The 15,452-nt window shown below is 41.7% G+C and overlaps 2 protein-coding genes across 13 annotated transcripts in view; one reads left to right on the top strand and one right to left on the bottom strand.

Annotated features, from left to right (window-relative positions):
- CDKL3 (cyclin dependent kinase like 3) overlaps positions 1-7,253 on the bottom strand; it is a 98,654-nt gene extending 91,401 nt beyond the window's left edge. For 8 of the 12 annotated variants that reach the window (XM_054694387.1, XM_054694395.1, XM_037509318.1 and 5 more), the window contains exons 1-2: positions 3,453-3,625; positions 2,819-3,007 (exon numbers count right to left, since the gene is read on the bottom strand). In XM_054694387.1, coding sequence (XP_054550362.1) covers positions 2,819-2,983 — 165 coding nt within the window. In that variant the 5' untranslated portion in view covers positions 2,984-3,007; positions 3,453-3,625. The other 4 variants (XM_054694388.1, XM_054694389.1, XM_054694390.1 and 1 more) reach the window with 4 other exon arrangements.
- Positions 7,254-7,634: 381 nt separating this feature from the next.
- UBE2B (ubiquitin conjugating enzyme E2 B) overlaps positions 7,635-15,452 on the top strand; it is a 13,281-nt gene continuing 5,463 nt past the window's right edge. Inside the window, exons 1-3 of the mRNA XM_037509311.1 lie at positions 7,635-7,758; positions 10,825-10,905; positions 11,727-11,752. Coding sequence (XP_037365208.1) covers positions 7,715-7,758; positions 10,825-10,905; positions 11,727-11,752 — 151 coding nt within the window. The 5' untranslated portion in view covers positions 7,635-7,714. The remainder of the gene's footprint in view (positions 7,759-10,824; positions 10,906-11,726; positions 11,753-15,452) is intronic.

Below are 15,452 nucleotides of genomic sequence, written 5' to 3'. Positions count from 1 at the left end.
AGAAAATAAATGAGGTGTAATATTTTATGTCACTTACCCTATTTTTTAACACACTGACTTAATTACAGTCAATTCTCAAATATTTAACATGTTCTACCAAATTACCAAAAATACTTATTCATTTGGCTAAAAATTAAGTGTTATATTCTCAATGTTAAGATTCATTAGGAAACTATACTTTTATGAAAAAAATATTGGCTTTCATTCCAATGGCACATCAAATTTTTTTTATTCTCTTTAGTAGTACAGATTCTAAAGTCCTTAAAACATGACTAAATCATGCCAAAATATATGACAGATTCCTATTTTTGCTCCCAATTCCCCTAGTTGGCAAGATGCCACAGTGCTGCAGCCACAACATGTTGGCAGTAGCAAAAATGAATCAACTGTTTTTGGACACTACAGTATTTATCCTACAACTGAGGAAAATTACTGGTTTCCTGTCCAGTCTTTATTTCAAAGGCAAAAGCAGCAAAGAGTCAATGTTAGTTAATAAGTATCAGTGAAGAGACATCCAAGGAAAAAGAATCAGATACTTTCTTAGATAAACCACAGAAAACCTAGAAAAGCTACACTGCCCCTTTTCAAGTTATTTTTGTTTCCCTTCATTACTAGACAACTTTTCTACAGATATTCTAATGAGTCAAATTGTGTTCTATTTAATGAAACATCTAGTAGAGAAAATTTTGGTTCAAAACCACTATGGCAATCTTTGATTAACTAAGTTAACTTAGTTAACTAGCTTAGTTAACTAAATTAACTAAGTTAACCAAATTAGTTAACGAAGACCATTAACTAATCTAAGGCATTAATTGGATCTAGTAGAGTTAGATCAAACTAAAAATTCCATAAGAAATATAACAATGGGAATACACAGCTAAGTATCTCAAAATAGTTTGCATAATAATTGTAATGAAGTATATTTTCAAATTCATCTCTAAGTTCTTGCCACATATTGGTCATTTTTACTACATGATTATGTAGGAAGAAATGACAATCAGCTTAAACACCACAAAGTAGAAACAAGAGCAAAAGATAATGTGTTGGAAGAGGTCTCAAACCAGATTTTCACCTAGGTCATCAGGCTAAGGACCAGCATCTTTCACAAAATCTTTAATCTTTACTGACTTTAACTTTTCATTGTCCAGAAACTGACATTCACAGATGCCTAATATATTTTTATACAGAAAGTATGCTGATCCACCATATCTAATCTAGATTTAAAAGATGACTTTTGTATCAAATAAAAATGAACAAGAGCATCTGTTTGCTTTATCACATATAAAGCATCTAGACATCGGGCCTCACTGGTGGTGCAAGGGGTTAAGCACCGCACTATGAAGCAATTCACAGCCTCTGCAGCGCGAGTTCCATCCCTGGCCTGCCAGGGAGCAACCCACATGGCGCAGCAGACCTCTCCTGACTCGCCCACTGTTCCCCTCAGCAGTGTATTTCACTCGATCTGCCTATTCTGTTCCTTACTCTGTCTCTGGTGAATCCTCTCGCCTCCCGCATCTCTGGTCTGTACCCCAGCTCTTGTATGCATAAATAAATTAATCTTTAAAAAAAAATAAAGCATCTAGACATCTACACTGTATTGTCTTAAGCATCTACATAAACTCCAACAAATTAAATATATATATACCTTTAAAAACCATTAGTTTTATAACCAATCCCAAAGAAATGTTAATGCTCCCTTCTTTACACTCTAGCTTTTTACCTGGGTTAACCTATAACATGATTCTACTTTCTGCACACATCTCTCTTGATGTTGTCACTTCTCTTTAGACACCTACTAGTCATGCGTGTACTCCCATCACCTCAAATTCTACATTTCTGAAACTGAACTAGTTTCCAGACAATGGTTCTTTTAGGTCTTCCATATTTTCATCAATAGAAGCAGTCACAAAACCTCAGATACCTCTGGCACTTTCCCCCACTCTTTCATGTCTCGTCTTGCAACATGCCTTGTTTTAACTTTACTTTCCATTCAAATTACTGCATTCTAGGAAGGCCTTCATATTTATCAGAATTCCTAAATTAAATTCATAAAAGAACTCCCTACTTTTGATCCTCTCAGTCTCCAATCTATTCTAAACAACAGTGCTAAATTAGAGCCTCTTTACACCAAATTCAAAACCTTCACCTCTAAAATCAAATTTGACTCTTTAGCCTAAAAGACTTTAAAATCCACCCCCAATTACTTTACGCCCACCTTCTACCTCGGTACAAGAAAATCTATGAGCAAATATCTCTGCTGTTTATCCTTTCCACTAAGCTTTTTGTCCTGCTATAGACTTTTTGAGCTTGTTTCCCTAACCTGGAATACAATAGTTCTCCCCCTTACCTAAATTCTACACATCCTGTAACATCCCAATTCCTCCAAGAAACCGTCCCTACCCAATAGAATTTTGGGTTAAAGATTTGGTATTTATTATGAACCACTTTTAATTCAGCATTATTTTTATATAAGCCTAATTTCTGTTTAAAAAACAGTCCTGAAGAGAATATACTAACTTACCTCCCTATAGCCTTAGCATCTAGTATAATGCCTTGCACAAAGCAGTCAATTTTATTAAGTGTTATATTTCAATATTTCTGAATATTTTACAAATTTTGGCATAGGTTGTTGCATTATAGATAAACACATACATCTTGTATCACTATAAAATTACAGAACGTAGACAACTAGGGCATCACTCGTGTTTTTCTCTTACATGTCTTAACACATTTGTCAGGTGAAATATTCTTTATATAATTCTTATTCCATTATGATTTTTCCCTTGATTTAATAGCAGTGAAGGCAAAAGAAGCAAACCTTCAGAAACTTTATTTCTCTTGTGGCAATTTTGTTGACAGATTTTTCTGGTTTCTCATAGAATATCTTAATGGCCACTATCTGTCCAGTGTCTTTATGTTTACACTTCATGACTGTTCCATAGCTTCCCTCTCCCACTTTTCCGAGGGTTTCATACATCTCCATGTTTTTCAAACCCGGCTTCAACTTCTTCATAGAAATAAAAAGAAATAAAATGTTAAAAGTTTACATTTTTATCTACTCAAGCTAGAAAATGCATTTCCACAATAAACCCATACTTTAAAATGTAGAAATACTGAAACAAAAAGTATTCCTTTACAGACCCTGTTTATCTTTGGGACCTCCGGCAGGTCGACAGAAAGCTGTCCGCGTGTGACTCACCAGAATTTAGGATTCCTACTGCTGTTTCGGTCATCCCCATTAACACTGAGACTTCCTCACTACGTATCACCTATCCATCATGGGTGGGGTCCCCAAACTTCCTGTCATGCCTCTGTCAAATATGAGGAGCCCGTTACATTGCAGTCGCCACATACAAGGCCACTCAGCCAGGGAAAACCTCGGTCCCACCCGTTCCTTAAACCGGAGGTCTTAGGGTTCCGGACCAATGTCACGCCCCTCACCCCCAGTCGACCTTGTCCGGGCAGCAGCCACCGCCTCAGCCCATTCTGTAGTCCCGCGGGCCACGCTCTGTACAGTATCAGCCGGGTCCAGACAGCGACGCTACCTAGCCAGCTAGCCAGGCTAGACCGCCGCGGCCCACTACCATGGCAACAGTGCGGCGGGACTTGCGCCCTGGGTCTAGTGCGCAAGACCGGAACATCGGCTGGGGTCGACCCGGAAGGGAAAACGAGAAGCGGTTACACGCGTTCCTGGCGGGCGCTCAAGGCAGCGCGCTGGACGGCGAGGCGGGGTGGGGGGTCAAATCCGGGGCTTCTCACTGGGTTGGTTTTCAGCGGAGATGAGGAGGACCCAGATTTTGACCGCAGCCTAAATGACTGCAAATCCATTAGCAAAGGGGAACCGAGGCGGGAGCTAGTCCCGACATTCGTCGCAAATACCAACCCCCCCACTCCTGAGGACACCTGCCGCTTGTGCTGTGTCCAAAAATTCTGGCTCGTGACATTAATCAGAGACGGCTTGGAAAACAAGACTTCCGAGTTAGTCTTGTGTAATGTAGTTTTATGACTTACCAAACTAGTAATAATCCCATAACCTGAGTTCGACTGCAGCTGTGGACAGTCATCCTTACAACGGGGACAAAATGATTAAGAGCATTTCTTGGAACACCTTTAAGCTTTTAGGGTTTTTCAAAAGGTGGTAATTCTCCTTTATTAAGCTACCTTACTACATGTTAAAAAACTAAAACTTGCTCTTTAGGAAAGCAAATAATCCGAAGGGTTCTACCACACAGGAATTGACATGCAATGGCACCGAAGGAAGGCGAAAGGCATTATTTCATGCCTCAGCAATTAGATATGGAGGTCTGCTCCAATGAATAACACAGCTGCAAGAGTGCCTTCTTTTACAGAGTGTTCATTTATTTATTCAGTAAAATGAGTTAAATATGAAAGGCCCAATTTCACTATGCTTTCCCTAAATAAGAATAAAACAGCACTGTTATTCAAGAAATTCTAGTCCAGTTGGTCTCATCCCAGCATGCCCATTAAAACCACGCCTGTGTAACTTTCTCTTTTTATATACATATATATTTAAAGGGCAGGTTTATTAGGGAAAGGGATAGAAGAGTAAAAGACACTTGAACAGACAAAAGCGGGCAGGAAGAGCTGCCCTGAAAGGGACAGGTTTGCTGAGAGAGGCCTGCATAGTTGCAGGCGGGCGGCCTTGAGGAGAGCTGCCTCTGCTGAGGGAGGTCAGTGAAGAAAAGTCCTGGCATGGTACATACAGGTCAAGGGCAGGCAGGAGGCTGCTGCCCTGCAGAGGGACAGAGCTTGTGAAAAGAAGTACCTGCATAGTCACAGGTGGGCAGAGGGACTGCTGCCTGTGTAACATTCTAAAAGTTGCCCCCTAATCCTGATTTAAATGAAATAAGGCGAATAAATTGTTTTTTTAAGTGCCCAAGTATTTGTAAGGTTTACATTGAGAGAGCACTGGCAGGGCCAGAGAGGTGGCAACGGTTTTTGTTCTATCACCCCAAAATATTCAGGACTGTCTTTCGTTTTGAAGTTTCTCAACCATGTTATAAAATATTTTCTATATGAATAAGAATGTCATGATAAATCTCAGCGTGGGCCCAAGTTGGCTGAAAGCATATTTATTAAATATTGTGGGTCAAATATTTTCTAGGGAACAAGCATGGGAGTCCCTGGCCTCAGTGAGCTCACAATCTAGAACTATGGAATAACTGCTGTATAAATTTATAGCTTTAGAACTCTTCTTAGTACTAATAGGTTTTGGCAGTCCTAGTAACCAGGACAAGCAGTGATTCTTGTTTATATTCTGCTGTAAGACTTTAATGAAACACTTTCACTGATTTTGTTAGAAGTGTTACTTCATTTTGGGAAACTAAACTGGTTTTTCAAAACAATTATATGTTGTTAGGTAAGTGACACAACAGGGATTTTTATTTTAAGGATTCTCTTTTGCAATTCACTGCATGTAACCATACTAGTGTGTCATCAGTACCTGCCGGGAGGATTAAGGTTGCTGCCACAGAAAACCAAAAAAAAAGAAATACAAATATTCAATTTTTGATTTAAAGAATCATTTATGGGGCCTCCCTGGTGGCACAAAGGGTTAATCAGCACTATCAAGCTATTGGCAGCCACTGCAGAACCAGTTAGATACCCCTCTCCAGTCTCTCCTGCTGCTCCCCTCAGCAGTGTATTTTAGTAGATCTGCCTGTTCTGTTCCCCACTGTGTCTCTGATGAATCCTCTCACCACCACCCCCACACCTCTGGCCTACACCCCAGTTCTCTTATGCTTAAATAAAAATAAATCTTAAAATCATTTATGAATGCAGTGAAGAGCCTATCAAGAGTTAGACCTGGCTAACTTGCTCACCAGGGCAGATATTAAAAGCAAGAGATAGAATTCAGGCTTTGAATAATGGGCTGTCCCAGGAAAGTAGGAGAAGTTAACCCTGCTTTCCTAGATATCCGGGCAACTTGACGTAACCTTGAGGTGTTCATTCCATTTCCCATTCCAGCTCCTTCTTAAGAATTCACCAAATGGGCCTCCCCGGTGGCACAGCAGGTTGCAGAGCACTGTGAAGCTGTCCGCAGCCTCTGCAGAGCAGGTTCGATTCTGGCTGACCAGAGAGATGCCCACATGGTGCAGCAGCCTCTCCTGTCACGCCTGCTGCTCTCCTCAGCAGTGCTTTCAGTGCGTCTGCCTGTTCTGTTCCCCGCTCTGTCTCTGGTGAATCCTCTCACCCTCCCGCTCCTCTGGCCTGTACCCCAGCTATTGTATAAATAAAAAATAAAATCTTTAAAAAAAAAAAAAAAGATTTCGCCAAATGAATCTGAAAGTCCTCAGCGTCCTGACAACAAAGTCCTGAGACCAGAAAGTAGTGTTAAGACGGAGGGAACTCAGTAACTACAGGACATGTCAGAATCCCAAGAGTTAACACCTCTCAGTCTCCTGCGTAGGGACATTTCAGAACTGGGTAAGGTGTGCCTTACTAGGTAGTGTAGAAAACCTGAGTTACCCAGCCGGGATATATAACCCACACACATCTCTACCCCTCCGCAACCAGATCTGAGTCCTGTTTTTAAGTTTGACAACCGAACACCTGTCTATATGCTCTGAAATCATACACCACATTTCTTGAAAAATGGGGTACAACGCTACCCCACTGTAGTCAAACCCATAAACTTGGATTCAAATTCTCAAGCGCGAACAGACTCATAAAGTAAAAACAGTTCTGTAATTCACTGGAGATTATAACCTTGAACAGCCTCCACCACTCTTTCATCTTTGTCCAGATTTTCCAACCTGGCAACCCCACTGCAAAGCACATGCCAGCTATTCCATAGCCCCAAGGAGGCACTTCAGGGGATTTTCACTTTGTGTGGGCCTCAGCATTCAATGCTGCACTGATAGGGAAAATGGAGGTTCCTTCCCGCTTCCTTCCCCACGTACTAGGTTTGATAAACCATTCCACCAACCCGATGAGCTTCATAATTCCAAATTATTTTTACTTCCATTTTAAAGAGTTAAGAAGCAAAACGTCCTGCGGCTTCCGCCACGACTTCTTCGACTGCTGTCCCAGAACCTGGGACAAACCGGAGAAAGAACTAATAAACCTGCGTCCCGGCCCTCGGCACCTTCAACTTAACTACCCGCTTCACAGACCTGCTGCCGCTCTGATCGCAGCGAAGCGCTCTCACGTGATCGTGTCTAGTTACGTCATAGGACACGTGGTTCTAGATACTTCGCCCTCTCCCCCTCTGGGTGGATTGTTGACAACGCCGCCGGCGGTCACGTGAGCTTACGTCATTCCCACCTCCTTCCCTGAGATCGCTGGCCCCGGATGCGTCCCTCTCTCCCCACCCGGTCGAGCCTAAACTAGAGAGAGGGGGAGAAGCAGGGTGTGTTTCGGGTCCGGTGCCTCTTAATTCACACTCTCTTTTCTCAGCACAGACAACACTCTCTTGTCGATTTAGTCAGGAAACCAAAATGGATCATCGCAGCTGCCGAAACGCTCCCCTGACGACCCCCCCGGCCCGTTCTCCCCCCACCACACCCCTTCTCCAGTGGTACCGGCGGAGGGCGGAGGGATCTGGAGGCGGCGGAGGGAGACGTCATTGCAGGGTTGTTTGTGCAGCCTCGGCGGCGGCGGTGACCCACAGTGATTCGGCCGCCGCGCCGGGGGGTGGGGGGGCTGTGCGGGACTCTTTTCTTTCAGACTGACCGCGGGGCAGCTGGGGAGCATGTCGACCCCGGCCCGGAGGAGGCTCATGCGGGATTTCAAGCGGTAAGGGCCTTCACCTTCCCGGGATGACGGCTCCTCCCCAAAGCTGCGGCACTGCAGGGCGGGGATCCGGGACATCTTCCCCTCTTGACCCTAAGAGGGCCGGCTGTGGGCCCGGCGGGGCCGACGGAAGCCGCGTCCTGGCTCCTGCTCGCTCTCTTCAGCCCCGCTTGCTCGCTCTCACGATACGAGAAATTTGGGCACCCCTCCCCCCAAAGTGAAAGGTAGCCACCGACTGCCTTAGGATTTCCTGCTGCCGGCCAGGGCCAGCTGCGCGCCGTCGCCCGAGCGCTCAGACCTCACCCCCTCTCCCGCCTCACCCCTGCACCCCGCGTTGCCCCCTCCCGGCCCGCTGGAGCGAGCCCTTGCAGAGGCTGGTTCCCAGCTCGCTGCACCAGTCAGCTTTCTCGAGGGCCTTGCGGTCTCCTCCGGGGGCAGGGCTGGGGCGAAAACACTCCCCTCCCCGCTCGTTCTGCAGTGAGGGTGGGGTCTGCGCGCGGATCCGGAGGTGGTTAGTCCATCCCCCGAAACCCGACTCCCCCGCCCGCCTAAAAGGACCTTGAGAACTGGCTTAGAGACCGGGGACTCGGCCTGGCGAGCCCGGCTGCCAGTGCCTTCTGGAACTCAGCTCTGAGGCTGTGTATAAAGTCCTAGCCAGAACCTCCAGAGTCTGGAAAAATGCCTTCCGTCAGCCGGGCTCTAACCTGATACCCCCTCGGCCTCCTTTTGTAAAATAGGGTTTTGTTTGGAGGTGTTGGGGTTAGTGGGCAGGAAGTGACCTTTTTTCCAGTTGTTTACCTTTCGTCGAGTGCAGGAAAAAAGGAGTGAGAAAACTGCATTGCAATCCTCTGCACTTTTTTTAGTGTTTTTCTGGGTTCAGCTACCCTGATTGAGACAAAATAGCTGGTATTAAGACCTAAATTGGCCGTTCAGGAAGTAACCTCAGCTTCGCCATTTATAAAACCTTTGGTGAGGCATTTGGAAGTCATTGTTTTGGGCTTTGGTCAACTTACTATTGGGTCTGTCCACAGTTTCTCAGCTCTTACCTTCTGTGGGTGTCAAGCAGTATCATTCTTCTAGGACTTGTGTTCATATCTGTTCATGGTGGCCTGATTTTTCTTGAGGTTGACTAAAAAGATCCATTCTTAGGTCGACTAATTTCAAAGTATAGTACGTGACATTCGGCATATACATACGTACACATACATATATATAATGCAGACTTTTTTTTTAATAAGGTGACAGTTTTTGAAAGGAGAGTTTCTCTTTGGTGCAAAAGTAGTCTTCTAGGGCCTCCCCGGTGGCGCAGCGGTTGAGCGCTGGGTTGCGAAGCTGCCCGCAGCCTCTGCGGCGCCAGTTCGATCCCCGGCTGCTCCCCGGCCACCGGAGGAGGGTCCCACATGGTGCGCTGACCTCTCCTGCCGCCCGCTGCTCCCCTCAGCAGTGCACTTCGGTCCTTCTCCTGCTCTGCTCCCCGCTCTGGCTCTGGTGAATTCTCTCACCCTCCCTCGCTTCTGACTGTACCCAGTGCTTGTATGTATAAATAAATAATAAAACAAACAAACAAATAAATAAATAAATAAGCTTGCCTCTTTTAAAAAAAAAGTAGTCTTCTAAAACTTGAAAATAAGATTTCACATTACCTCCCATGACAGAAATTCAATTAAAAAGTTGATGTCCATTGGTGCCCTGGTTTCTTACTGAGATTCTTAGTTCTGGGTGGAACACTTGTCACCATTGGTAGTTTTCCAAGAGTCCTCAGGTTACAAGAATTTGACTGTGACACATGTCGGAAGATAGCGTTGTATGGAGTCTCCCAGTCTGAGAGGAACACTTAGTCTTAGTGCAGAATCTTTAAAATAGGGAATGAAGGAAAATCTCACTGAGGCTTTAATTATTTAAAAGCCATTCCTAATTGAAGCTCATGGGATAAAGTATCTCTTCTGCCTAAAACTAGTTTCCGAAGTAAAAGTATTTCTGGTGTTTACACTGAGGGTTCTTTATATTTTGGGGTGTTCTTGGCTTTTTGTTCGTGTGTGACCGTGTTGCACAAGTAGCTGTGGTTAGGACTCACACAATCTTTGCAAGTTTTTCAGCAATAAAAGTGATTCTGTAAAAAAGACTTTCTGCAATTAGGGTTAAAAAAAGTGGCCCTCCCTAGTGGCCCAAGGGGTTAAGCACCGCACTATGAAGTAGTCCACAGCCTCTGCAGCACAAGTTCAATCCCCAGCCAGCCAGGGAGATACCCACATGGTGCAGGAGACCTCTCCTGTTTTGCCCGCTGCTCCCCTCAGCAGTGTATTTCTGTCAGTCTGCCCGTTCTATTCCCCACTCTGTATCTGGTGAATCCTCTCACCCCCGGCATCGCTGGCCTGTACCACAGCTCTTGTATGCATAAATAAATAAATCTTTGGGGGGAAAAAGTGTTTTTCCAGTTGAGGGCATTCAGTATATATCAGCTCTTGAAGACCTATCTTAACCTTAATGGTATTTGAAGCGGGGTGATTCCTAAGCCCTTTTGAATTCAAGATGATTTGGAGAGGTATTTAATAAGTATATATTTTTTAATTATATATATATTACATCATTGTTCATTTTTGTACAATTTTTTTTTTTTTTAAGATTTATTTTTATTTATTTATACAAGCACTGAGTACAGTCAGAAGCGCGGGAGGGTGAGAGAATTCACCAGAGCCAGGGCGGGGAGCAGAGCAGGCAGAAGGACCGAAGTACACTGCTGAGGGGAGCAGCGGGCGGCAGGAGAGGTCTGCGCGCCCTGTGTGTCCCTCTGGTGGCCGGGGAGCAGCTGGGGATCGAACCTGCACTGCAGAGGCTGTGGGCAGCTTCGCAACCCAGCGCTCAACCGCTGCGCCACCGGGGAGGCCCGGTATTTAATAAGTATATTATTTGGTGCATTTTTTGAAGTGGTGATTTATTCCAGCTCAGCATAAGAACAAGGAAATGATTTAGTTTATCTCTCAAAATAGATGGCGTATTATTCATAGGTGTTCTCTCTGACCTTAGTGATCTTAAAGTTCAACTTTGTAAATTACTACTTTGCATTTCTAGATTGCAAGAGGACCCACCTGTGGGTGTCAGTGGTGCACCATCTGAAAACAATATCATGCAGTGGAATGCAGTTATATTTGGGTGAGTTGACAGATACAGCTTGAGAAAAGCACTGTTAATGTATTGCTTATGTGCTTTCTAATTTAAAATTTCCTTATGCCTTTTCTTTGGTTTTCCTGAACTTGATCTTTTTTTCATTCACTCTTTTTAAATCAGGGTTGTAAACAGAATTATGCATTTCACTGGCTCACTTGTAAGAGTCTGTGTTAATAACTAGTGGAAAAATGAGCAAAGTTCGTCCTTATAGAGTAAGGGGATTATATTAAAGTCAGGCTACTAAAGTTCCTCTTTGAGATCCTGAAAATGCCTTACAAGTAATAATTAAACTTGATGCTGCTATTCAAAAAAGACAAAATTAGGATATGGTGAAAGAAAAAAATCTGAGCAAAAGAAACTAGCTTTCTTTGTGACACATGTTATGTCTAGCCAATTTAAAATAGTAACTGCTCTGTTGAAAGCAGGATCCTTAGGTTTGATATCAATATTATCTTAGAGTATTAATTTCCATTGTGTTGGTATAAATTGAAAATAGGATTTCTCTTAAGAATATGCATAATAACAAAATGGTTGGTATTTATGAACTGAAATTCTTTTGTACTAAGAATTATGGCAAATTGGTTTTGGTTAAACCATCCTAAAAGGAACACTTAGAAAGTGAAAGTTGTCCTTTATGCCTGCATCTTTGAACACTGAATTAAGATGATATAAAACTAACAGTGTCTTTTAAACTCCATAAACCTCTTTCTATTTGAATTTATTCTTTCCACTCTTGAAAATCAGGGGGTGGGGGGGGACAAACAAAATGGAAAACTACTTTTAATTAGAGATCCTCTTGTTTTCAGACCAGAAGGGACACCCTTCGAAGATGGTAAGTCAGTCTCATGTTTTCTATAGTATTAAGAATCTGCTCTTAAGTAGGAAATTGTATCTACTTAAAATTATTTTCTGTTAATAGGTAATATTAAAACTAATGCCACTGAGAACTTAGAGTTTATAGAGGACTTTTTTCCCACATCACTCCATCACTTCCATTGCTGGTTCCTTCTGTGAATTTGATATTTTACTTTAGAACTATAAGCCGAGATGGTATGGAGCGCCTATGTTGAGAATAGTTTAAATTTAGATGGCCTTTATAGCATGTTAAAAATGTGTCAGAGCTAAATACCAGATGGGTAATCTGTTTTGTTTTGTTTTTTTAATCTATACTGATAAGGTGTTGTGAAACATACACAGCAGCCGGTAGCTTCACATACATCAACCATCTAAGACTCAGAAGTAGTTAATTTTTGCAGAATCCTTTGTATCTTAAATTCAGTATTTTCACCAGGAACCAAGAAAAGGGAAAACTAATTTTAATATGTATTTATAGTTGAGTTTATCAAATTGATTTTAACCAGGTAATAGGATTTTCCTAATTATAGTATAAATTTTTAAAAAAAACTGTTAAACACCTTTATATTACTTATCAAATGGCTTCAGATCTAACCCATCAAGGATATCTGTACAAAGATAATGATCACAGAACTACCTGTAAGGAGATAACTAAGTGCCCCTTAGGAGAAATGGTTAAGCAGATTAATGATATATTATGCCCACATGATGTCTGAGGAAACAAAACAGTTGCATAATAATGTATAATACCACATTTTTACTAAGTATATACATTGAAATATGTGGAAAGGGCTATGTACTACTTTTATCAGTGGTTTCCTCTAGGTGGGGAATTGAAGGTAAGTACATGAGGACTTAGCTTTTTACTCTGTATCAGGTACCAGTTTTTCATTAAAATGTCTTGGAAAAGTAGAAATTACTGATATTATTTAAATCTGACCCTTGAGTGTATATATATTTGTGTGTGTGTGTGTGTTTAATATTCTGTTACGAAGTTGTAAGTATGCATAAAGCACTTCACCATACCAAATTGCACGATTGTCTGGAGAACAAGCTCTTCTACATTGTTTAAATTGCAGTCTTCATTTTATCATGGAACATTTTTGCTTGAAAAAATAAATGACAAACTCTGGTTTTTTTAGAAGTGCAGATTTGGCAGACGTTTCTCAAAAATTACCTAGGTGTGAACTGTTAGGGCAAAGAAAATAACTGCAGTTCTGGTTGCTGCTGATAAAACAACAGCTTCCCAATACTTTAAGAAATCTCCGATGAAATCAGTAGATGGTATTAACTGCCATGATTTCTTTTTGATGAAATATAATAATGAAATAATAGTACAACATTTAGAAGATTTGGATAGAAGACTTACGAACCAATATTTTCCATATGACAAAATTTTTTTTTAAGATTTATTTATTAATGCATACAAGAGCTGGGGTACAGGCCAGAGGTGTGTGGGGTGAGACGATTCACCAGAGACAGAGTGGGGAACAGAACAGGCAGATTTACTGAAATACACTGCTGAGGGGAGCAGCAGGCAAGTTAGGAGAGGTCTGCTATGCCATGTGGATCACCTCCCTGGCCAGCCAGGGAATCGAACTTATGCTGCAGTAGCTGCGGATAGCTTCATAGTGCTGCATCTTAACCCCTTGCGTCACCAGGGAGGCCCTCCATATGACAAATTAAAAATAACATGAACGAAAGATTTATGCAGTATGCAACAGATTTCAGTGAAGCTGATAGAAAAGCTAATTTGTATGGTTTTTAATTCTGCGTTGTCACTAGCCTTTAAAAATTTAGGATTTCTTTGATGTAATGTTAAGGTCTCTACAATTATATGTAAATATTCCTTCCTTTTTCAAAAACATTTATGTGAGATCTGATTTTTTTTTCATGTACCTCAGGCAAAGCAGTATATTACAACATTGAATGAAGAAGCAGTTAAGAGAATCCAGCTATCTTAAGCCAGTCACTAATGAAAATTGCCAAAATGTTAAGCAGTGCTAGCCTGTTCACTACTTTGGGGGAAGGGTAGAATAGTTATTTCTCATTAAATATGCATTATTAATACATAATGGGTTTACAGTTTGAATATTTTCTTAGTAATATTTTCTAATACAACTATCAGTAGGTATAGCCAGTGGTATACTAGTGGCAGCTTTTACCAGTTTTGTGAGAACAGATTTAAGATTTTGGGAATTTTTGTAATCTGGTTATTAGAATCAATTTTTTTAAAAAATATCTCTTTATGCCTACAAGAGCTGGGGTACAGGCCAGAGATACTGGGGGTGAGAGGATTCACCAGAGACAGAGTGGGGAACAGAACAGGCAGATTGACCGAAGTACATGGCTGAGGGGAGCAGCAGGTGAATCAGGGGAGGTCTGCTGCGCCATGTGAGTTTCTCCCTGGCGGGCTGGGGATTGAACTTGTGCTGCAGAGGCTGGGGATTGCTTCATAGTGCTGTGCATAACCCCTTGTGCCTCCAAGGAGGCCCTAGAGTCAGTATTTTTCAATGAAATTACATCTTCAGGGCCTCCCTGGTGGCCTAGGGGTTAAGTCTCAGTGCTACTACTGCCATAGCCCACTGTGATGGCTTGAGTTCGAGCCCCAGCCAGGGAGCTTAACCCACATGGCAAACCTCTGCTGTTTCACCTGCTGCTCCCCTTAGCAGTATATTTCAGTAGATCTTCCTGTTCTGCTCCCCACTCTGTCTCTGGTGAATCTTCTTACCCCTAGCACCTCTGGCATGCACCCCAGTTCTTACATACAAAGATAAATGAAGCCTTAAAAAAATTATACCTTCAAAAGATAAATAGTAAACCTCATCAGTTTCTAATTTACTGCATTTTAATGTTATATATGGTATTCTTGATATTATTTTATTGTATCTCCACATTAGAAATACCATTAAATTTCATAAAGCAAATGCTATTGCATGCATCTCTTCCCACCATCACATTTAGTGGTTTCATATTAGAAGTTTGGCAGTGGTTGGAGTAAGAGTGTAACTGGGTCCTGAAACCCCATAACATAAAAAGGTTTTAAAATAGCTTTTCGTATTTGTGTGTGTTTGAAATTTTTATGTTGTATATTTTTGTAATTAAAGAAAATTAAAATGTAAGCTAAAAGAATATGTAGAAAAAAAATAAGGCCAACTTCACTAATAGTAGGTTACATAGTACCCTATTAATGTATTATAATGTGAAGTATAAATCACCTTTGATTTTGTTTGTAGCTTTGACACCCCCCCCCATCGCAAATTTCCAAAAGACAACAAAAATGTAAGGAGGTAGAGTTTGTATGCCAAATACATGATGATAAAATACAAAATATTATATTAAATATGGGCTTCTAAGCTTGAAAAACTGAAGTGATGAGCTTAGAAATGAGGTTAAGAAAGGGCTTCTTGCCAGAAAGAAAAAGAAAAATACCGGATGGTGTCACTCATAAGCAGGACTCTAGAAAACTTAAATAAGAGACCAGGAAAAAGAATAACTATAAGAAAGTAAAAATCAAAATCAACAAACTATGAACCAGGGGCACTCTATGGGGGGTGGGGTTTGGGGAAAGGGGGGATTGGGTTCAAAATAAGGGGGTTGCAATTTTATGGGGAATATAAAAATAAAATTTAAATTTTAAAAAAAAAAAAGAAAGGGCTTCTTGTTTTGATTTTTAT

Source organism: Talpa occidentalis, unplaced genomic scaffold (assembly GCF_014898055.3).
Source record: "Talpa occidentalis isolate TD23 unplaced genomic scaffold, MPIMG_talOcc4v2.1 talOcc4.13, whole genome shotgun sequence".
Taxonomy (NCBI): Eukaryota; Metazoa; Chordata; class Mammalia; order Eulipotyphla; family Talpidae; genus Talpa; species Talpa occidentalis.
The sequence above is the reverse complement of the archived record's forward strand: the minus strand, read 5'-3'. Positions and strand labels throughout refer to the sequence as shown.